This window comes from Xiphias gladius, chromosome 15, assembly GCF_016859285.1.
Source record: "Xiphias gladius isolate SHS-SW01 ecotype Sanya breed wild chromosome 15, ASM1685928v1, whole genome shotgun sequence".
NCBI classification, from domain to species: domain Eukaryota; kingdom Metazoa; phylum Chordata; class Actinopteri; order Istiophoriformes; family Xiphiidae; genus Xiphias; species Xiphias gladius.
Genome location: NC_053414.1, coordinates 28227446 through 28250564, shown reverse-complemented (window position 1 = coordinate 28250564; position 23119 = coordinate 28227446). Strand labels below are relative to the sequence as shown.

At 39.4% G+C, this 23119-nt stretch overlaps 1 protein-coding gene and 1 pseudogene across 1 annotated transcript; both read left to right on the top strand.

Moving 5' to 3' along the window:
• Positions 1–1765: 1765 nt before the first annotated feature.
• Positions 1766–8895, top strand: LOC120800303 (multidrug and toxin extrusion protein 1-like). The gene is made up of 16 exons (XM_040146314.1): positions 1766–1948; positions 2475–2576; positions 2695–2763; positions 2970–3118; positions 3874–3916; positions 4181–4225; positions 4317–4414; positions 5248–5345; positions 5582–5763; positions 5989–6097; positions 7087–7162; positions 7875–7944; positions 8047–8179; positions 8283–8377; positions 8485–8548; positions 8625–8895. The coding sequence occupies exons 1-16, from the start codon at positions 1766–1768 to the stop codon at positions 8864–8866; spliced, it is 1758 nt and encodes a 585-aa protein (XP_040002248.1). The 3' UTR covers positions 8867–8895.
• Positions 8896–11152: 2257 nt separating this feature from the next.
• LOC120799625 lies at positions 11153–21964 on the top strand (annotated as a pseudogene).
• Positions 21965–23119: the final 1155 nt, after the last annotated feature.

Sequence of the window (23119 nt, the reverse complement as noted above, 5' to 3'; positions counted from 1 at the left end):
TAATATAATATCCTGAAATGGAGTGGGAGTAAAACAATATGTTTGCAACAACTTTGTACTGATTTGCAGTGACCCTTCGCTCTAAGGGGACAAGTGGACCCAAACCATGCCAGCAAAATGCCCCCCACAGCACCACAGAGTCACCGGATCCCCTCACTGTAGGGTCAAGCATTCAAGCGTGTACTGTTCTCTCTGTTTACGCCACACGTGCACTCGTCCACTTGTCGAGAACATGGTGAAGGACGAAGCATCTGACCATATCACTATTTTCCACATCTCTGTAGACCAGTGCCAATGGTTCATGCACCACTGAACTCTCAAATGTGTATTCATCTTTGGAATGAGGGGTTTATGTACTACAACCCAACTATAATAACCCTCCCTGTGTAGTTGTCGACAGACTGTTGTTGCTGACACAGTCTGATCACGTCCTGCATTGACATTCTCAGTCACCTGAGGAAGAGTTGCTCTTCTGTTTTTCCATACATTTCGCACTAATGCACGACCATCGACTGTGCGCAGGCGACCACGGTTTCTTTTTATTGGCGTCTTTCCCATAGAACTAAACGCTGATGTCACTTTAGTCACTGTTCCTACTGAAACAGCAGCCAGCTGAGCAGTCTGTGAATGAAGCTCCTGCCATCCGTGTCCTACTATGAACCCTCTTTCAAAGTCACTTAGATCTTTCCCTCTTGCCATCTTGATACAAAAACCAGAATCAACTGGGTCTGCTCAGCATTTTCATACCTGCCACAGAGCATGATGGGATGTTAAGTGTTTAATTGTACCATGCAGTGCACTTGTGTGGAAGCAGTGTAGAGTAATATACACAGGGTAACAAGCTCTGATCGTACTGTCTGAATCTGGTAGACGAAGGGTATCAGCTGGTATCAGAAGCAGCCGAGTCAAGTGTGGGGATTTACACCGGTTTGTAGCACTGAACGGTCTCAACAGCAAGTGCATTTAATTACAGTAAGCCCCGAGGAGAAAACTTGATTCAGTCAGTCACTGCCTGCACTGCTTAAAGCTAAACTTTGCCACACAGTACTCCAGTCAGTTTAGAAAACGATTTAACGCTGTAATGCTTTCATTCCTATGGCTGGCAGTTAGATTGGTAACGAATAAAAGGCCAGGAGCCAGGAGAGGTTGTTGGACCTGCAGCTATTGCAGGCAGTATGAACCAGATTAAACTCGATTTGTATGGAACTTGCACAAAAACCAAATAGAAAGGACCAGTTCGTTAAGAAAGAAATAAGAAAGGAGTTCTTATTTTTTTTTGTCCACTATTGTGCGCCAATTTTAATATTTTTAATGTAAGTAAACTTGTCTGGGCAAAGTCCAAAAACACTCCTCTGGAAGCCCACTCCCTGTAAAGGAAAATTTCGAGAAAAGGAAATAGTAAAAATAGGAAAATAATCATGATAACCATTGAAATAGTGTTTAAAAATTATTAATTTTTACAAAGCAATTCAACAGTTGAAAGTTATGAGATACTATATCTGTCAAAATATCAACTTAGTATCTATAGTATTATTTTTGATTCACAGGCTCATTATTTTCATCTAGTATCTCCTCATTTTAGCTCACCATGAGTTGTTGTTTTCTTTTTTCTTTTTTTTCATGGCAGAACTGGCCTTCCACAGACTCTGTTAGTTATCAACATAAACATTTACCAGCCTCCCATTTTCGGTGTCCGCTGAAATGGGAGCAGTTCTAAATAGACCTCGCTGACCGTTTAGAGTATATTGCCTGTCCGTGTTCAGTTATGGAGGGTTCTGCAAAAACAACAGTCAGTACCAATGAGGTGATCGGAGCCGTGACAGCAGGTGAAGCAGCTTCTTCCGTACACGACTCTGGGGACAGCTGCAGCTCCTGCCTGAAACTGGGCTTTATCCAGCTGGACTACCGGAATGAGCTCAAACAAATGTGCAGGCTTGTGGGACCAGTGGTAAGACTGAGTTGGAGCACCATCGCGCCTTTATTTAGCTTGCACCCTATGTATGTTTTCAAGTAAGCTACAGATCTGCAGTATTTACCTGTGTTTGATGTGTGTGTATGCATAGCTTGTACCTAACTTATCTTATCTTAAAGAGCCTTGCAGGTGTCATGGAAGAAGCGAGAAAAAGATGCAAATTTGTGCTCACAAATTAGTTGAATTTATATTTTATAAATTCTATTAAATGAAAGTCACAGTCAGGTACTAAATGTAGTGAAATGACATGGTCAACAATTCTCTCTGAAATGTAGTGGGAATGAAACAAGTCCCTTGTTCATATTGTATCATTTAAAATCACTTGTAAAGATGCTGTAAACACCAACAATGTGTTTCCCTTGAATATTTGTGAATATTTTTTAGGGCTACATGATATCTCTTAGGATGCCTCACGTTTATTTTTATTTTCGTATGAATGTATGTGGTATTTGTGTGAACTAGAAAATGAGCAACGGGTGCTGTGTTTGTTTTTGTTTGCCAGGTCATTTCCCAGTTGATGGTCTTCATGATCAGTGTCGTCAGCACAGTGTTCTGTGGTCACCTGGGGAAAACTGAACTAGCAGGGGTATCCTTAGCAGCTGCGGTGAGGAGACTTGCGTTGGATCTATCCGGAAATGCCAGTCTGTTTGCTGTTATTGCCTTCTATAAGCTTGCCTTTGAATTTTTATTGATTGGTAATAATGTTTCTTTTTCAATTGCAGGTGCTTAATGTCACTGGTATTTCCATTGGATCTGGTTTGTCGTTAACTTGTGATACCCTCATATCTCAGGTAGTGTTCTTTGACTTCACAGTATTTATCTAACAAGGACAAACACAAGCAGTACTGTTGGTTTCTGGTAGTCCCTTTATATTTGCTTAACAATGTACGGTAATTTTGTTTCAAGCTGGTTTTCTTAAACCAGTCATTACACCAATTATTGGTGTGATTGGTGTTTTCTTATTCCACTCCCTTATCTGTCTGCCTGTTACACGCAGACGTATGGGAGCGGTAACTTGAAGCGTGTGGGCGTGATCCTCCAGAGAGGGATTCTGATTCTGCTGATGGCCTGTTTTCCCTGTTGGGCCATCCTCATCAACACTGAACCTCTCCTACTTGCTGTCAAACAGAGCCCAGAGGTCGCCAGGTCAGTCATTATTTAATCCCCGAAACAACACTAGCCTTCAGCATCTCTTTCAGTGACACTGCCAGACATGCGGTCTTGTCCAGAGCCACTTCCAGTCTTACTTTCTGAAACAGCTGAAAAAATCTGCAAGTGTGGTGAGAGCATTTTAAACTGTTACAACAGAATTTGACTGATTTTTATGAATTTCCTCAAATAATCCTTCACTTATGTCAATGCAAAGGTGATAATAATCCATCATGTTATATATTATAATTCGATTTGATGAGCAATTTTGATATTAAGTCAATTTTGCTGACAATACTTCCGTACCTATAGTTAAATAAAGTTTGAATGCAGGACCTGTATTTGTAATGGAGCATTTTCACACCGTGCTATTGATACTTTTACTTCATTAAATGGTCTGAATACTTCTTTACCCTGTGAGCGTGTGGCCAAATCCACCAACACTGCTCCAAAATTTGGCCAATGCACTCTGGTTAATGCCCTTACTTGTTCTGCTGTTTTAAATACTTGGTAATGTGTTGCCTTCAAGCCCAGTGCAGCCACCTTTGCCCATCACTGGCAGTCATGAATGAAATCCAGCAGTGCTCATTCTGTTGATGTTTAAATCGACTATTTGCCTTAAATGGTCATCTATTCTGAGCTGCAACCTCATATAATGTTATATATGCATCATATACAATCATATGATTCAATCTGACATGATCTCATATACATACTTGAATTATTTGTTTGTTGGTTTTTGTGTCATTAAGTCTCTCACAGTTGTATGTGAAGATCTTCATGCCTGCTCTGCCGGTGAGTTTGATGCATTTTGTTTTCCATCGGGATCTTAAATATGAAGAAACAACTGAGTTGGGTGGATTCAAATTTCAGAGAGGTTTCTGGTGATGGAATACAGCGGAGGAAGATGCACAACAGACAGTCGTCATTCTCTTGCTTGTGGACATGTTTGTGGAAACTTGTATTCCGTCATTACTCTCAAGCACAAATTATCTTGTTTTCTACGCTCAAGTGACCCTGCACCATTTTACTTACTGTATATTTGTCTCCCTTCTCTAGGCTGCTTTTATGTACCAGCTGCAAGCGAAGTACCTTCAAAATCAGGTGCAGTCTCTTAATGCAGCTTATACACCACTGGTGTGAGATTTAATGATGGCCAAAGTAGAGTCACCTTAACTTGTGCTGTCGTTTTCAGAGCATTATATGGCCTCAGGTTATGACTGGACTGACTGCAAATGTCCTGAATGGAATTATCAACTACATCTTCCTCTATCTTCTGGATTTGGGCGTAGCGTGAGTTTTTGTATCTTCATGATTATGAGTTCGAGATTAGTAATTATTGGCGTACTATTAATCACTCAAATCGTTCACATCAACAGAAACAGTGTGTTTTAATTTCTGCTAGCATTTATATTAATGATATAATGATCATAAGAAAAAGTTGACGCTAACATAGCATTTTAACGCTACCTGGAAAGTCCACTGCCAAGTGCACAGTGGAAGTTTTCAGAAGCAACGCGTCTTGCAAGCAAGCCAGTGTTCATTTCATGCAGCTCATCTCTAGTCCTCACATTTGTAGATTATTGTATCTTCCTCCGCACCAGTATATTTACTGGGCTACACAATGTGTATGTGAAACCATGACTGTCCTTTTCTGTGTACACATGTCAGAAGGAGAGGAACTCTGATGCACACTTCTTACTCATTAACTGATTTGGCAGATACAATTGCCAGCCAGATCCTCTCTAGATTAAACTGCATTTTTTTTTTTTGTACATGTGCTTACATGCTAATGTTAGCTAGGCTAAGTAATAAGATGGCAAAGCACAGGAGAGGCTGAAAAAAAGTACAACCAATTAAAAAGAGGAAATATACGGAGGAGCAAAATACTAGACACAACTTACAGTATAACACATCCAGCGCCATCAATAAAGTTAATAGCTTTTTGTTTCGCACTGGTAGTATTACAGGATAGTGCATCGGGTTTCGTCAGAATGTAGACGGATTCCTATTTGCCTTGTCATGATCTGAATGAACATGCGGAAGGAAAAGGTATGACATGTGCTTTCTAGAGATGGTAGAAATGTTTGCTATCCTTACTCTAAACCCTGCTGGTTTTCTTGAAGTGGATCTGCAGCAGCCAATGCTATCTCTCAGTATTTGATGGCGGTGGTCTTATACGTTTACATCTGCTGGAGGGGTCTGCACAAGGCCACATGGGGAGGTCAGTTCTTTTGTCCTTTTTGACCAGATTTTGACATGTTTTGACAATGTTTTAGTTGCTCTGAATTCATTATGGGGTTGACTGTGCTAATTCCTGATGCTAATATGTAATTTCATCCTCTTCCATGATTCAAATCTATGGTCTTTCACAGCTTCTAGACTGGTTGTCCATTATGTTCAATTTATTATGTTATGGTTGACAAAATTAATTACACTCCACGTTTCTCTGATCCACAGGTTGGTCGCTTGAGTGTATGCAGGAGTGGGGACCCTACGTCAAGTTGGCCATTCCCAGCATGCTCATGCTTTGTCTGGAGTGGTGGATGTTTGAGTTCGGAGGATTCCTGGCCGGAGTGATTAGTGAGACTGAGCTGGCAGCCCAGGCCATAGTATTACAGCTGACCAATATAGCTTATATAGTAAGTAAATCCTAAAGTGTTCTCTTCTTTTAACTTTGGGGACGTCTAAAGGCAGATAGGCCTTCTCAGCACTGAGTTTGAAATAACCAAAACTGTTCAAACTTTGGCAGAAAATAGCATGTTCATACATTTTCTCCTATAGCCATATGGGTCTTAAAAATAAACGTTATCAAAGACAAATTCTTATAATAATCATCTGATTTTTATGTCTTGTTTCCTCCCCAGTTCTCAATAGGATTCTCTGTTGCTGCCAGTGTACGAGTTGGGAATGCTCTTGGTGCAGGAAACATAGAGCAGGCCAAGCAATTTTCCAAGGTTCCCATCATGTGTGCATGTAAGAACCAATGCAGACAGTACATATTGCCCACATTACGTACACAGAGAGTCGTGAAGGTAACGAGAACGCGGTGGAGCTTGGGCTGAGTGGTAGGGTTGGGCAATGTGATGGCATATACTGTAAGATGATAAAAAGTAGTCGTAGTGGATTTTTAGCATACGCCGTGAATTAATGTGTCAAACTTCACCAGAGTTGAGCTTGAAGCGCAGTCTCCACCCAGGTATACTTTGATGGCTTGGTAAACAAGCTACAAAACAACCTCCACTAGGGAGAAGTCCACTGCTAAATTCCATTTGCAGCCTCGATAACCAACGAGCAAGTCAGCCGTGGCCCAATGAATCAGTCAGTTTAAAGGCTAAGGAGTGAGGCCCCTATCTGTCATTACCACTGCTAACTGCATTGTGTCCTTGTGCTCTGGCTGGTTCAGCTGTCAATCAAACACTGGCCTGCTCGCTCAGAGGCTTAGTAAATAAAGGAGCCTTTCTTGCATATTTCAATTTTTCCTTCTGTACAGTAATAAGAATATGTAAACTTTAAATGTAGAAATCACTGTGTCTTGATTATTGACTGCAAAAATAGATGCCTAATGGTGATTTCAGTTGGACTGAAACTATCAACTTTGTAAAATACACTTATCTATTGCTTGTTTTTATCGTTCAAACTTCAGTCGCGTTCCTGTTTTAATGTTGTCACCGCATGCTGACGTCATTAAAATTTTAAAGTGTGTTTTACATATTTTAGATTTTCTAGAAAGTTGGCAGTGACATTAATTACACTATTACATGTCCAACATGCCTCTCTTTCTCTTGTTACCGATTCTCCAAACACGCACGCTTTCTAATGCATCTATTGTACAACTGAAACACCCATGAGAAGCTCCTTATTTCCAGCAGATTTGATTATGCACAGTCTTACAAAACAAATCAAACGGTGCCCAACTTTATTATCATCATGTTCTAATCTTGGTTTCCTTTTTCTCATTGCAGTCATAGTTGCATGTATTATTGGAGCTAGCTTTAGCATCGCTAGAAATGTTGTTGGATACATTTTCACCACGGAGCAGTGAGTATAGACTTTGTTTCTTGCCCACTTTGTAGCAGTGGAACAAGCTGTTAACACAACACTGACGTATTATCACCTAGTAAAGTTGTTATGGTGAACTTGATAGCCAACAGTTGCCTGTTACACAACAGTAGCATTTATTTAGAGTCATGCTTATGTTCACCTGATCAGTGTAACTTCAATATTCACTCTCCTTTTACTTTTGTTTTGGCAGCAGGGGGAAGGGGTGTATCTTTCTCTTTAGCTACTAAATGCTTCTGCTAACTTTGTCTGCACTGGGCAGGTGCAGTCAGTTTATCTGTCGGTTTATCTCCATACAGCTTTGGACAGCTGCAGAGTCAGGTGATAATACAGTATTTGACATATACATCAGATAAAGAACTGCAAACAGATTTCCAGTAAGCTGCAGACCTGGATGTGTCATAAACACGTGATTAAATACACATCAGTTTCCTTTCTCCAGAGGTATGATTACTGTAAGGATATATTCTGAGGAGTTTTGTTTGAACCAAACATGGTGACTAGTCTGAAACTGAATCAAACAATACCTGATAAATGGTAAAATACTCAATCCCATTGAATATTGTGGCATGGAGTGGAAAACGTTATTTCACAAAAGAGCTCAGAAATTCTCTCCTGTTCTTAAGTTTTCTATTTCCGGTCGACTGGCATTTTTGTGTCTTAACAGAAACCTCTGTCTGCACGTTTTTAGAGACGTTTTAGAGAAGGTGGCTGACGTCATGCTTATATTTGGTCTCATGCACGTCGGTGATGCCACTGCGGTGAGAAACTGTTTCATGCAAGTAATCAGCAAAGCGTTTCAGTGTAATATTACCGACATAAACAGAAAGTGGTCTGATCAAATCTGTGTTTGATGTCCACAGGGTGTGGCTGGGGGAGTTCTTAGAGGAGCAGGGAAACAGTTGGTTGGTGCTCTGTGTAACCTGGTGGGATACTACTTCATTGGCTTCCCCATTGGTGTGTCCCTAATGTTTGCAGCGAACATGGGAATTGTGGGTAAGAAAAGACCTTTAATGTACCGTTCTGCAGTTAGTACTGTATGTTGTGTCCATTAACATTCAGGAAAGCCATTAAAACCCTTCTTACATCTCTCTAATAGGACTATGGACAGGACTTACCACTTGTGTGCTAATGCAGTCGATTTTCTTCATCACATATGTGTGTAAACTTGACTGGAAGAAGGCTGCTGAAGAGGTGCATACCTACCTCCCTTAACCAATCAAAATGCTACTGTGTAAAGTTTACTTTGTTTTGAGATGTATTTGAAGTGAAACCTTTTAATCTCTAATGTCTCTGATCAGGCTCTCGTGAGAGCAGGAATCCAGATCAAAGATGAAATTGAGATGGTCGGGATGGAAAACACAGGTATTTGTGTGTTTAAATGAAATGTCCCTTGGGCAAGGGTTTATCGTTAATACCAAATGTACCTTCACGCTTTTAGAGTCAAAGCAGAACCAGGCTGACATCAGTACTACTTCATCCAGTTGTGACATTGCTGAGGAGGATCACACTTACCAGCAGGTGCACGGTCCAGATCAGAATAAATCCACCTCCTCCACAGCGGGAGATGTTCTCTCAGTAACACAGCTGATTTTACGGCGTGGACTGACACTGCTGCTCATGGTCGTCATGCTAATCCTTGGAATCTTGGCCAACAACTTGCTCATCAGACTGTTGAAATGAATCTTGCAGACAGACGGATGTTTGGCAGGTATCATAGCTTAGAACTACATTAGGCAATATTTATATGTTCACACTGATTAAAATTACGGTCTGTAACGTGTAAGGTCACACTGAGGATCAACACTTCAGACTGCAGCTTTGTAACGCTCTCAGCGTTTTGTCTCTTTTTTAATCAGGGTTTAGCACAGCAAACCAGGGCCGAAATACAAGTAAATATTGGACTCAATTTTGATATGCAGCAAGAGAGACGAGTCCACTGAGACACACACATGTTGCTCGGATTCTGTTGAATGTGTAACTTACATCAGGCAAATGTTGGCCAGAGTTCTTCATGTGCAGGTATATTATAGGTAAGAACAGGTTAGAAAGTGACAGAAATTTAATTTTGGCGCTTTCGCATACACACGCTTTTTGTTGTTTGTTTGTTTTGTTTTTTGTATTTTTGTGTTAAACTGATACTATTGTTGTTGTTTTTTTTTTTCATTTTGATCTGATTTTGTTTCACATGGCACAAATGTTTTTTGTTTTTCACAATGAATAAATGTTAGAAATTGAACAATTATATTTGATTATGTTTCTGTCTTGTCTGTGGATATCATTAAAATAAAATGAAGCATCCACAGATTGTTGAAGCAATCGATGGGAGCTATTATTATATAAGCTCCAAATGACAGTTATGTGGATTATTATGATAGGAAGGGCACTTTCTCCATCCAGTTTGGTGTGGAACAAAGACTGATGTCTTCGTAAAGTACATGAAGGCCAAGTGTGTGGATTTCAGGGTGTGGATTCAGGTGATTCTGTTTATCCCATTCTTACTTGAACAATGAAGCTTTCTCCTGAAGCCAGAAGGAAAGAAGTGATAACCCAGTTTTACCATCGGCCAACAAATGACAATGGAGACTCAAGGGTGGGCGAAGTTGCCTCACTTTTGTAAGATGACTCATCTCCTCCTGCTGCGATGTTCACAATTTTCTGTGAGCAACAAGACAGCGCAGTATAATAAGGCAACTCAGATCAGCCAGAAATGCATTGTGTGCACATTACGCCAGGCTGTAGGGAAACGCAATGGAAACGATAGTTTGACATTTCCAGTGTTTTTTTCAGACTTTTTTCATGTTTCCTTAACAAATTCAAAATTAAGAGATGCAAAAGTAGCAATATCACAACGTAAACATAAGTCCTGCTCTCAAAGTTTTACTTAATTAAAGGTACAGAGGTACTTGCTTAAGGTACCATAAGTGTTCATTATACAGAATGGTCCCTTTCCGAGTGCTGGATACATTATATTACTGGATTATTTCAGTTGATGCACAGGTCGAGATGGATCTTATTTCAAGTACTTTTAATACAGCCAGGTAAGTCAAAACAAAGCCATCATACTTTATGAGCATATTTTGTATGTAAAATCTGAAAACTAGTAACTATGGCTGTGCAGTCAAAAGTAGAAATAAAAGTCTTAAGTCGCATAGGCCTACGACAACCTCAACTTGTCAACTTAATACAGTACTTGAGTCAGCAAGATGTGTGCATGTGAGTAACCACAGCGCCTTCTGCAGCCACCTTAAATTACTGCTGGTCGGAAATGAATGAGCTAATCTCTGCTACTGGTATTTTTTGAGCGTTCCGTACAAATCGAGTTCACACTGGTATGTACCGTCTCCAAGAAACAGTCATGCCTGTATTCTTGAGTTCAACATGGATCAAAGATTCCACCTTCTCCTGGCTCCTGGCCTTTTATTCGTTACCAATCTAACTGCCAGCCATTGGAATGAAAAAACTGACTGGAGTACTGTGTGACAAAAGTTTAGCTTCAAGCAGTGCAGGTAGTGACTGACCGAATCAAGTTTTCTCCTCGGGGCTTACTGTAATTAAATGCACTTGCCATTGAGACCGTTCAGTACAAACTGGTTCCATCCCAAAAAAATCGAACATATCAAAAACACACCTTGATTTCACAAGTTATTCACTTAGTGTAGCCAACGGCTTAATATCTTGGGAGGATGTGAAGCATATTGTTTTACCCCCACTCCATTTCAGGATATTATATTACTGTGCCCAGCACTGTTGGGTACTGAAAAGTGCGCAACACCAAATACTGGAAAACTCGATATACTCCATACATTTAGAGGTCTGCACCCCCCACCCACCCTTTTGAAACCGATATACGCCAGCTTTGTTTGACATTTTCTAAAACTGCAGAGGGCGTTTATCAGAGGGCTCAATGGAGGGAGCAGTTGTAGACATCAAGCCAGGCTGTGTTTTTACAGCGCTTCTTTCTCGGGTATGGACGATTCTGCACCAGCAACAAAATATACTAAGAGAGCGAACGGAGCCTTGATAGTTCAGGGCTCTGGTGAATGCTATGGCTCTCGCCTGAGGAGCATCCGAGGCTTTGTCCCGCTTGATTACCGGCGTGAGATAGTACAACTTGTTAAACTAGGGGGGCCAGTGGTAAGTTTGAGTCAGAGCACCTTTCCTATTGTACAGGGCTGGAAAGTAACAAATTACAATCCTCTGGTACTAAAGGAGTCGTTTTGCGGAGACTACTTATAGTTTTACAATTCTTAAATGGCGGTAATTCTTCATAAGTATTGTTTCAAGTGTTATACTACAAAATAATCATCACTTGAGGATGTCGTGACAGACTCTACACAAACGTCAGGCTGAGCAGATGACGCTGGCACTGTCCAGACGGAAAGTATTCGGACAGTTACACATTCTCTAGGCTCTGCGCTTCAACATATTTAATTTGAAATAAATTAACAGGTACTGTGAGGGAGCCTTTTTAACACAGTGTCCAGACATTATGGGTTCAGATATACAGAGGACAGATACACATGAAGTCAAACAAAGTCCTCATATTTCAAATTTTTTATAAAATCCTTTGCAGTTACTGACAGCCTGAGGTCTTCAATTCTCTTGCTTGCCGTGGGGTCTCTCTACCGTCAGTCTGGTCTTCAGCAAGTGAAATGCAGCTCGGTCAATCAATATAAATGTCAGTGTGCGAGTTACAATAGCAGCCATATGTACCCAAACCATAACAGAACCACCACCATGTTTGGCAGATGAGCTGGTATTCTTTGCAGTGCTTCCCATACACTGATCTATTTGTGGCGCCCCGCCACAATATCAACATTGACCGTCATGTGTTGATTTTTTTTTTTTTTTGAGGATTTTAAATGTGTAAAATCTTATTTCATTGTTAGAGCTGTGCGCAGCGCATGGCCAATATTTGTTTGACACGATGTGAAGCAAGCTGTAGTATTTATTTGTCCAAAATTACATGCCAATTAAAAATATCTGGCAATAAAAACATAAACGGTATTATTTCATATTCAGTTTAAGTTTAAAATTAAATGTGATGAAGCACAGAGACTGAAAAAAATTGTAATTGTCCAAATACTTCTGTCTAGACTGTATGTTAACGTGGCATTAATGACTCCACACCGACAAATGCTTGACAGAGAACTTATATGTATTATAAGTAGCCACCAATCTTTTACCATTCAAAAGCCTCATCTTACTATTGCCATATTTCAAATTCCTAGTATAAAGGGTTGATTTTTTCCCCTCACCTTTTTAATATTGATTATGTATTTTCCTGATAGCTTAACTTTTTGCCATCATACATTATCTGATATTACACCCACCCAGTGGTGAATTACATAAACTATTTTCAGGACAATAACAGAAAAAGAGGATGCTATATTTTCATTCGAGCAGTCAACCTTGCTGAATTGTTTTATAGTTCATGAAAGGACTTAAAACTGTGCCAACATTTTTAGCATATCCTAAACCAGAATTAATTAACTTTCACTTCTGGTTTCGTTGAAAAACTTGATCTAGACAGAGTTTTTTTTCCAAATATACATAGGTATACATGTAAAATACTGTGTAAAGAATCTGACACATCAAATAACTGTTAAAAAAAAAAAGTTTTTTCTGGCTTTTCTATTGGAAGTCTAGATGCTGGGGTAGTAGGGCTGCTCCTTATATATGCAAATTAATTTAAGAAGGCCACGGAAATAATGCAAACGACTTTGCATCATTGCATCACACAATTAACAAATCCACATTTACATAGTATATAGCAGTGAAGATAACAAAATATCAGATGAAATCTGCTCAAGGTTACCATCACAAAATCACAAGTCACAACTGAATGACATAAGAAGGTTTTTCAGTGTGTGTTTGAAACAAAGAGAGGAAGAGGTATGCAGTTATTTATTAACTCTAATGCACTGTTTAAACTTAAAATTCTGCTCAAAGCCAGAGCTTTTCAACAAGGCTCTGTATATATTAGGACTTTACACAGGGGGGGTTGAACAATCTCTTTTAAGACTTGTTTTCCAAATACTGTTTCAATACAAACATGCATTATGTTTTTTTATGTTAATATCCGGAGGGTGTTGTGTTTGTTTTTGTTTGCCAGGTCATTTCCCAGTTGATGGTCTTCATGATCAGTATCGTCAGCACAGTGTTCTGTGGTCACCTGGGGAAAACTGAACTAGCAGGGGTATCCTTAGCAGCTGCGGTGAGGAGACTTGCGTTGGATCTATCTGGAAATGCCAGTCTGTTTGCTGTTATTGCCTTCTATAAGCTTGCCTTTGAAAATTTTATGATTGGTAATTGTAATAATGCTTATTTTTCAATTGCAGGTGCTTAATGTCACTGGTATTTCCATTGGATCTGGTTTGTCGTCAACTTGTGATACCCTCATATCTCAGGTAGTGTCTCACCACAGGATGTTCTTTCCCCTTAAAAAAGTCCAGCTATGAGTTTTTGTATCGAGTTTGTTTTCTTGACTCAGTTGTCCCCTTGCTTGTAGTGGTGTGGTGTGTTTTATTATTCCACTCCCTTATCTGTCTGCCTGTTACACGCAGACGTATGGGAGCGGTAACTTGAAGCGTGTGGGCGTGATCCTCCAGAGAGGGATTCTGATTCTGCTGATGGCCTGTTTTCCCTGTTGGGCCATCCTCATCAACACTGAACCTCTCCTGCTTGCTGTCAAACAGAGCCCAGAGGTCGCCAGGTAAGTCTCAGTGGAGTAGAGGATGGAGTCTGTGGTTGCATTGCAAACAGCTAGATCAGAAAGAACAATATCATGTTGCTGATGGCTCTTGCCCTGATCACTTGTGGTGATGTACACTCATTTTATTAGGAACACCATACTAATACTGAGTAGGGCCTCATTTTGCTCTCAGAACAGCCTCAGTTCTTCATGGCATGGATTCCACAAGAATTTGGAAACATTCCTTTGAGATTTTGCCCCATGTTGATATAATTGCATCGCATCATTTCTGCAAATCTGTCAGCTGCAAATTCGTGCTACCGATCTCCCATTCTACCAAATCCCAAAGGTGATCTGTTGGATTCAGATCTGGTGACTGTGGAGGCCACTGAAGTACAATGAACTTATTGCTTTGTGACATGGAGCATTATCATGCTGGAAGTGGCGATTAGTAGAAGGCAAATTGTGGCCATAAAGGGAGGCACGTGTTCAGCAACAATAGTCAGATTCAAGCCAGGATTGATTGGTAGTAACGGTCCCACAGTTTGCCAAGAAAACAAGGCAGGATGGGCCGATTTTAGCCAACCAACAGGCCAAAGCTCAAAGTAGCAAAAGAAAGCAGCAAATGCTGACCTTTGAGAAGTGGGAACCAGCAAATGTTTGGCATTAAACAATTCATTCTTATCAAAACAGTCACTGATTCATTTTCTGTGGATCTAGTAATCAATACATTGTCTTAGCTCTGTTTTGCCTGTATTGATCTTTTGTGGCAGGTAGGTTTGGACCGGATTTAGACCGGATGAACAAAATATTAATGTTCAAATGCAGTGGAACTTAAAAAATATATTGTCATGAGCGACGACTCTGTGGTCTGCCAGTGTTGTTATCATGATGACTAATGTATATTTTTCTTAACTGTGCTGTTTTCATATCGTCATATTGTTTGGCTGACATAGTGAGGTACATAATATAGTACTCTCAGGATATGGTTTACAGCACTGTAATGACCAGAAGCTGCAGTTTTTTTGCTGATATACTATGTGTAGGAAAAGGTTTGTCTTATATTTTAATCACTTTTTTTTTATTCAAGTAAGTGAGTTGTTTTTTGTGGGGGCACAGCCCCTCCACAATCCCTATTGAAAATCTGTAACCTGTGGTCTAATAGAGGTGCACTGATCCGGCCCACCTGATCAGTATCGCTGCCAATGCTTAAATCATTAAGCAGATTGAGCATCAGGCAGATGTGACCAATCCACGTTAAAAACAAATTCTTCATCAGTGTCATTACAAAATTCAGCGTTACCGCTGTCAGTTACATTCATTGTCAGGGCAGGCCATAGTCTCAAGCTGTAGTCCCAGCAATCCTGGGTTAGTTAAAATTACTTAATATAGCACTAAACACTAAGTATCAGATTGGTACTTGGCATTGGCAGATACCTTTAGTTTAGGTAAAGTATCGAGACATCCAGCAGAGGGGTGCTTCCCTAATGTCTAACATAGGCTAGTGTAAAGACTTCAACACTAAAACAATAAGATGTCAGACTGCAGCTTCGTTACAGCATACAAACCCCACAAGTCCAAAGATAAAGATGAAGAAGTGGGGATTTCCATTTACTTACAGTGTATTCTGACTGCAGATTTCTAAAAATTTTTTTCAGTTCAAAACTGTGAGAGCCTCCCCCTCCCCATACCCACATATCTCATCACCAGTCAGGCATAACCTATTTAATCCCACGAAAGTCATGTAGATTCAGCATCTCAGTCAATGCTGTTGCTGGACTTATCAAGAGCCACTTTCCCTTTCTAGCACTTTTGCATATTCTGAAGACAGTCAGACTGTCTGTCTATTGCACATAAACACAATCACACTCAAATTCACAAGTAGTAATTTACAGTTACACATTCACCTAACCTGCATATCTTTGAAATATGGGAGGAATATGGAGCAGTCAGAATATTAAATTTCCACTCAGGAGGGTGCCAGCTGGGCAGCAGAGACCCCCCCCCCCCCCCCCCAAGATGGGAAGAGAGCTTACTGTTGAGCCGTTGTGCTGCTAAATGAAATTCACCTGGGGTTGTGTTGATTCTTCTACTACTTTTTGATAGCTTTATACATCCCATATCAATTAAACATAATCATATATTTCAGTCTCACATAATTTCACATGCATGTTTGTCTTTTTTCCATCAAGTCTCTCTCAGCTGTGTGTGAAGATCTTCATGCCTGCTCTGCCGGTGAGTTTGAGACATTCTCTTTTCCTTCACGACCTTGTGTACTAGGCCATCAGTTCACTTACAATAGGGGCTGGTGATATCAATAAAATCTTCTATGTACGTTGTGTACATTTATATCATAATACTTTCATAAAATACATTTTCTGGAAATTCAAATGAGAAAACATCGCCAAATGGGAATGTCGATTTTTGGTTAATCCTGTTATTTAAATACCCTACAAATCAAAGGTTTTTGAGGACACGGCTGCTAAAATCCTTTTAAATTCCATACTGCCATTATGCTGTCGTGCTCATTGATTTGCATTATTGCCCACAATGGCCTAATGCAACAAGAGATATTGGAGGGATTGCTACCTCGGAAGATCCAAATCTGTGTTCTCTCACAGAAAATACTGCCATGTAACCCCAAACTATGTTCAACAGACACAGAATTCTGATATGTTATTGTCAGTTTACTTGTGTCAGTTTTCCTTCTTCAGGCTTCTTTTATGTACCAGCTGCAAGGGAAGTATCTTCAAAAGCACTTAGCTCACATTAGGACATTATATCTAAAAACATAACAACCAAAGACTCATCAGCCTCAGCTGTGCTGGTCTCATGAGGCTAAGTAGATGTGTGTTTTCCTCAATGTCTCAACAGAGCACATGTTCACATGCTAACATGCTAAATGCTACGTATTTAATAAAAGCTTGTGTTAGCATTATGTGCAGTAAAGCTGTGACCGAAAAATATACTGTTTCATCAGGCAAAGATGAAGAAACAACAGTGCTCTGGTGCTAGCAAGGCTATGATTTAGGTTAGCAAGTTTTATTCAGAAAACGAAACGACATGAAAAACTTTTATATGGACAGACTTTTGACAGGGAAGAAAAGAAAAACTAGTGATGCTCGTCAAGCATCAACAAGTCAATCAAAGCCAACATACATACACATACTAATGAACTAATGAACTAATATACTAATCAGAAACATGCATGAAAAGAAGCATCTCGATAATGTTATTTCAATTCAAATTCAATTTTGTAGGTATTACTTGATAGTCACTTTATATGTTAGGGTGAGCATGACATGTTTTTTGGCTTCCAAAGGAAGGGCTTGAGAGAAAAAACAGCTTGTCTTTTTGTTAGTGCCCTTTTGTTACAGCTTTGGACAACAGTGTCACCAAATGTTGGCTTATTGGGCCTGCCAAGAATCCCCAAATAACCTTTTCTAACTGTGGCAGAAAATGTGTGTTCATGCAGCACCCCATCATTCATAGTAAGAAGCTGATGGAGGAAATAAGGAGCTTTCAGGGCCTCTGTGTCACAGAGGCATTGATCCTATGGTACACTGGAAGGTTGCATCTTGTGGTTTTGTTGTATTGGGACTGAAGTTGCCTTGAAATGTGTTTCTAATATTTTTATTAACATACACAAAGGAGCAAAATTTCTACATAATACAATTTAACAACAACAACATCACAAAAAAACAATGCGGACAAGACATAGAATAAGAATAATCACCTCTGGGACACTGTTTTAACCTTTTTACTATTTGTATCACAATTATTATTTCATTAAGTTAGTATTTGCAGTATTACAGGATTGCTTAACTGGATTGCAATGTAAAGGGGTTCTATTATTTTTGTCAATCACTTTAATATGATTTAGTAACAATTTGAATTACCATCTACACACAACATAAACATGAAGCAATAAACATGCATTACAGTTATGACAACAGCTGTCAGCAAAATGTGGATATTTTTCAATGATTCTACTTTTTTTTTTCTACTCTTGCTCTAAAACCTGCTGGTACCTCATGATACTACTAAAGTGGATTGGCAGCAGCCAACGCTATCTCACAGCATTTGCTGGCTTTGTTCTTCTATGTTTACATCTGCTGGAAGGGTCTGCACAAGGCCACATGGGGAGGTCAGTTCTTTCCTCACTGTTGTGAAGATTAGGACCACAACATGAGTTTGATGTTAAAATGTTTCCCTTTGTCTGAATTCATTTCAGACTGCACTGCAGTAATTATTCTCTCCGATACATACATCTTGTTTCATCATTTACAGTGGGAGGAAAAAGTATGTGAACCCTTTGGAATGAGGTAATTTTCTGTGTTAATCGTTCATGAAATGTGATCTGATCTTCATCTAAGTCACAAGTATAGACAAACATAATATGCTTAATCTAATAACACACAAACAATTATAATTTTTTGTGTCTTTACTGAACATACCCATTAAACCTTCATAGTACTGGTGGAAAAAGTAAGTTATTCCTTGGACTTAATAACTGGTCAATCCTTCTATGGCAGCAATAACCTCAAAAAAATGCTTCTGGTAGCTGCTGATCAGACCTGCACAACCTTCAGGATGAATGTTGGACCATTTCTTCTTTTGGGGCAGCTTCCTCCATGGTGTCCTGCCATTTACATGATACTGCATGCAACCATGCACCATGATTTGCATTTGGTAGACTCATGAACACAGATGTTAACCAGGTTCACATATTTTTTGCACCTATACTTCGACTTGTTTGAATGGTGTATTCAGTATCGGCAAGAACATTACAATGATTTGTGTGTTATTAGTTAAAAAAGATTTAGTTTGTCAAATAATGCAACTTAGATGAAGATCTGATGTAAATGCAGGTAACTCCAAAGGGTTCACCTACTGTTCAGTGCGACTATACATCTCTTACAGCACGTTGATTGGTTATCCTTTATAAGCATTCCACTGTGTAATTTTTGTTAGCTACCCTCTGTAACTACAAACCTTTGATCCACAGGTTGGTCACTCGACTGCCTGCAGGAGTGGGGCCCCTTCGTCAAGTTGGCCATTCCCAGCATGTTCATGATTTGTTTATCATGGTGGATATTTGAAATAGGAGGATTCCTGGCTGGAGTGATAAGTGAGGTTGAGCTGGGTGCTCAGTCCATAGCGTACCAACTTTGCATTATAGCTTACATGATAACTCCTCTTCACTTTTTCCTATCTTGTAATTAGGCACACTTATAGTCTGTTGGTGACTGCTCCCATGAAACCTTAATTTAGAAAAGGCAACTTTTATCCTCTTTTTTGGGACGTATAGCTGTATTTAAAAAAATATGCTTTAAAATATAGTAGTTCTAGTAGCTGTTTTTTAGCCCCTATGCTGTATGATGACATTGCTCCATCTTTCTCTTTCGAATCTGGCTAACTATAGTTCCACAGAGCAGCCAGATTTGGCTGTTAACTTTTCATTAGTTTAATACAAATATATGGGCACTTAATGTGAAGATAAATATCCCCCTCAAATAATGTATTTCCATAGCAATAATTTACATCCTGATCTTATTTTCTTCCACAGTTCCCAGTAGGATTCTCTGTTGCTGCCAGTGTATGGGTAGGGAATATTCTTGGTGCAGGAAACACAAAGCAGGCTAAGCTATCTTGCAAAGTCCCCATCATCTGTGCATATAGGAACCATTGTATACAGTACATGTTGCGTACAATACACTCACAATTATAAATGTAATTACAGTACCTCTTACACCTGGGGCCAATGGTGGCCTTTCTGACAGCCATTGGTTTTTAAGATGTACTTGACTTCACATCAGCACAACAAAAAAATACTATAAACCAAGAGTGACAATACATTAAAGGAATGCATTCAAAACAGATACAATACATAGGAGAAGTAGATAAATAGACAGATAGAGAGATAGATAGATAGATAGATGGATAGATAGATAGATAGATAGAGAGATAGATAGATAGATAGATAGATAGATAGATAGATAGATAGATAGATAGATAGATAGATAGATAGATAGATAATATACATGAGAAAGGTATAAGAATGCAGTATTGATAGTGTAACTGTTCTTAATCTTAGAATTTTTTTTGTATCTGAGGAAATTCATTCAGTCCACATTGCATAAAAAATCCTGTTTTATCTGGACTCATGTTTAATGTATCATGTGGACTAATATCAAATGTATTATTTGGCTAGAATAATATATTTAGATGTTCTCAGTTCCGATATATAAAACAAGTTGTTGTTTTTTTTTATCAAGCTAATCTATACAATTGTAGCTTCAGTCTGGAGCTCTCTAGTTCCTTGTGTTCACCTGGTGGTTAAAATATGCACACTGTTCTTGAAAGTACACATATTCAACTTTATTAACAAAATTAGCTAGTTTTTTGTTTCTTTTGTCCAACACAGTCATAGTTGCATGTTTTGTTGGAGCTAGTCTCAACATCGCCAGAAATGTCATTGGATACATTTTCACCTCAGAGTAATGAGTAAAATCTTTGCGGCAGTAACCTTCACAAGTTATTTTGTGTATCCTTGGTTGCAGTCCACGTGCCATAGCAGGCATGGTGTCCTAATGCCAGTCAAACTGTTGTACATTAACACAGTTCATCATCTTTATGCTGACACACAAACACTGGTCTGTGATTGTTTGATGAGCCTCAGTTATGTCTAACAGGTTTTTTTCTTCAGTATTGTTAATCCCATTTTCCCTGCCGAATAGATTTCTTTCATTTCTTTCATTTTTATCACCTGACTGAATAAATAAGTCACGTACAGCGATGAACTGTGCCAACAAAACTTGTGTAGTGGGTGTCAGTGTCAATTTCAGTCTCATAGTCTGTTCATTGTTTATCAGTTGGCTGGGGATAATTTACAGTATAATGCAGTTATCTCACTAAAGAACTCAAAAATGATCTCCTGTCCTGTAAAGTTACATTTCAGGTGTGATTGTCAGTTTATATGCTTGCATCTAACAAAAATCTATAACTGCATCTTTTTGTAGAGACATTACTAAGAGGGTTGCTGACATCATGCTCATATTCGGTTTCATGCATGTTGTTAATGCCACTGCAGTGGGTAACAATGAGCAGTTGACTATTCATGCACGTTGATCAATAAAGCATTTTTGACATAATGACATGTAGAGTACACAACGTGATTTGACAAAATATCCATGCAAATATCCACAGACTGTGGCCGCAGGAGTTTTTAGAGGATCAGGAAAACAGTTGGTATGTGCTCTTTGTAACCTGGTGGGTTTCTACTTCATTGGCTTCCCCACTGGTATGTCCCTAATGTTTGCAGCGAACATGGGAATTGTGGGTAAGACCAAACTACTAATTGCCATGTCTTGTGGCTCCTGCTTGTCAACTAACATTAAGGAAAGCCTTTAAAACTTTATCTCTTATTTCTGTGTAGACTATGGACAGGACTTACCATTTGTGTGTCACTACAGGCGTTTATTTTCATCACATTTTTGTGCCAACTTAACTGGAAAAAGGCTGCTGAAGAGGTGGATACAGTAGCTACATCACTCAAACCGAATTGCCTTTGCATTTTTGACTTTGTCTTAAGATGTATTGGAAGTTGAAGCACACTATCAGCAACTGTCCTTAATGTCTCCAATCAGGCTCTTGTGAGAGCAAGAGTCCAGATCACAGAAGAAGAAGCGTTTGGGATGGAGGACCCAGGTAAGCAAATGCACCCACTTACTTTTTTCATTCTGTACAGTAGTTATATTAAACAGCCCTGCTGTGAGGACAGTATCGTGTTTTGTGTTAATATTAAAAATTCGTTTGAAAATTCTGCCTCAAATCTTTAGACTCAGATCAGAACCCGGCCCTGGCCAGTACAACTCTGTCTAGTTGTGTGAGTGCTGAGGACTGTGACAGACCCGGAGTTGCTTCTTCCAAGCCACAGTGAAGTCACCCCTACCACCACAGTGGGAGATGTTCTGTCAGTTACACAGTTGGTTTTACGGCGTGGCCTGACATTGCTAATCATGATCGTTATCCGCATAACTGGAATTGTAACCAGCAACTTGCTGGTATAACTGTTCAAATGACTCATCCTAAATGTACAGAAATATTTATTAATGTTAACATGGAGTGTCAAAGGGCTGCTCGTGAAGTTGATCCCACTGAGAATCAACTCCCCGGTCTGCAGCTTTGCTCGGATTTCATTCACTCTTAGCCTTTTTTGCGGGCTTGTCAAGCTACAAATCTCACCATCCCCATCATATTTCCATTTTTTGCCACAATATAAATGAGGGAGAGCCCAAGTAAGTGACTTGTGATGAGTCATCAGCCAAAGAGAAACATATATTTTTCTCAGCTAGCAGACCAAACCTTTACTAAAATGCAATTAAATAGTGGACTTGTATTTGATAGTAGTACAGTATATCATCTCATCTCTCTGTCACTGAACACTCAAAACATATCAGAAAATCTTGGTGCAATCATGGATTCAGACTTAAATTTTAAAAGCAATCCCAAGACAATAGTCTGCCCATGATTACTTTAGAAGTACAGCAAGATTTATAGGACAGCTGGCACTGGACAGCTGATTGATTCCAGATTTATATACAAACATGGGCAAGCTGCTTATGTGGAACAAACTTCCAATGATCCGAGACACCTTTTAATTATGTAATTCAAAGTAAAATCCATGGGATTGCGTATAAATAGCACACCACTTTCGGGCCATTTCATGTGTCATTTAACACCCTTTACTCCTGTGTGTCATTTAATGCCATTTTGGTTAGGGTTGGGGGAGTTTTACGGTTAGTAAGTGGAGAAATGATGTGCGGTCATGGAGAGACCTGAAAATGGCTGTCCACCAACAGTCCAGATCCAACATGACAGAGCTTGAGAGGATCTACAGAGAAGAATGGCAGAAAATCCCCAAATCCAGGTGTGCAAAGCTTGTCACAACATACCCAAGAAGATTTGAGGCTGTAATTGCTGCCAAAGGTGCTTCATCGAAGTACTTAGTAAAGGGTCTGAATGCTTATGTCAATGTTCTATTGTTCAATTTCAGCAGAAGGCTGCAACATAAGAAAATATGGAAAAAACTGAAGCAGTCTGAATACCTTCTGAATGCACTGTAGTTTGCCATTTTGTTTCATCTCAATACTGTTTGTTTTATGAAAAGCACTTTGAATTATGTGAATATATTGAAAGTGTGACATGTTATACAAATCAAGTTCCCTCGTCTTGCA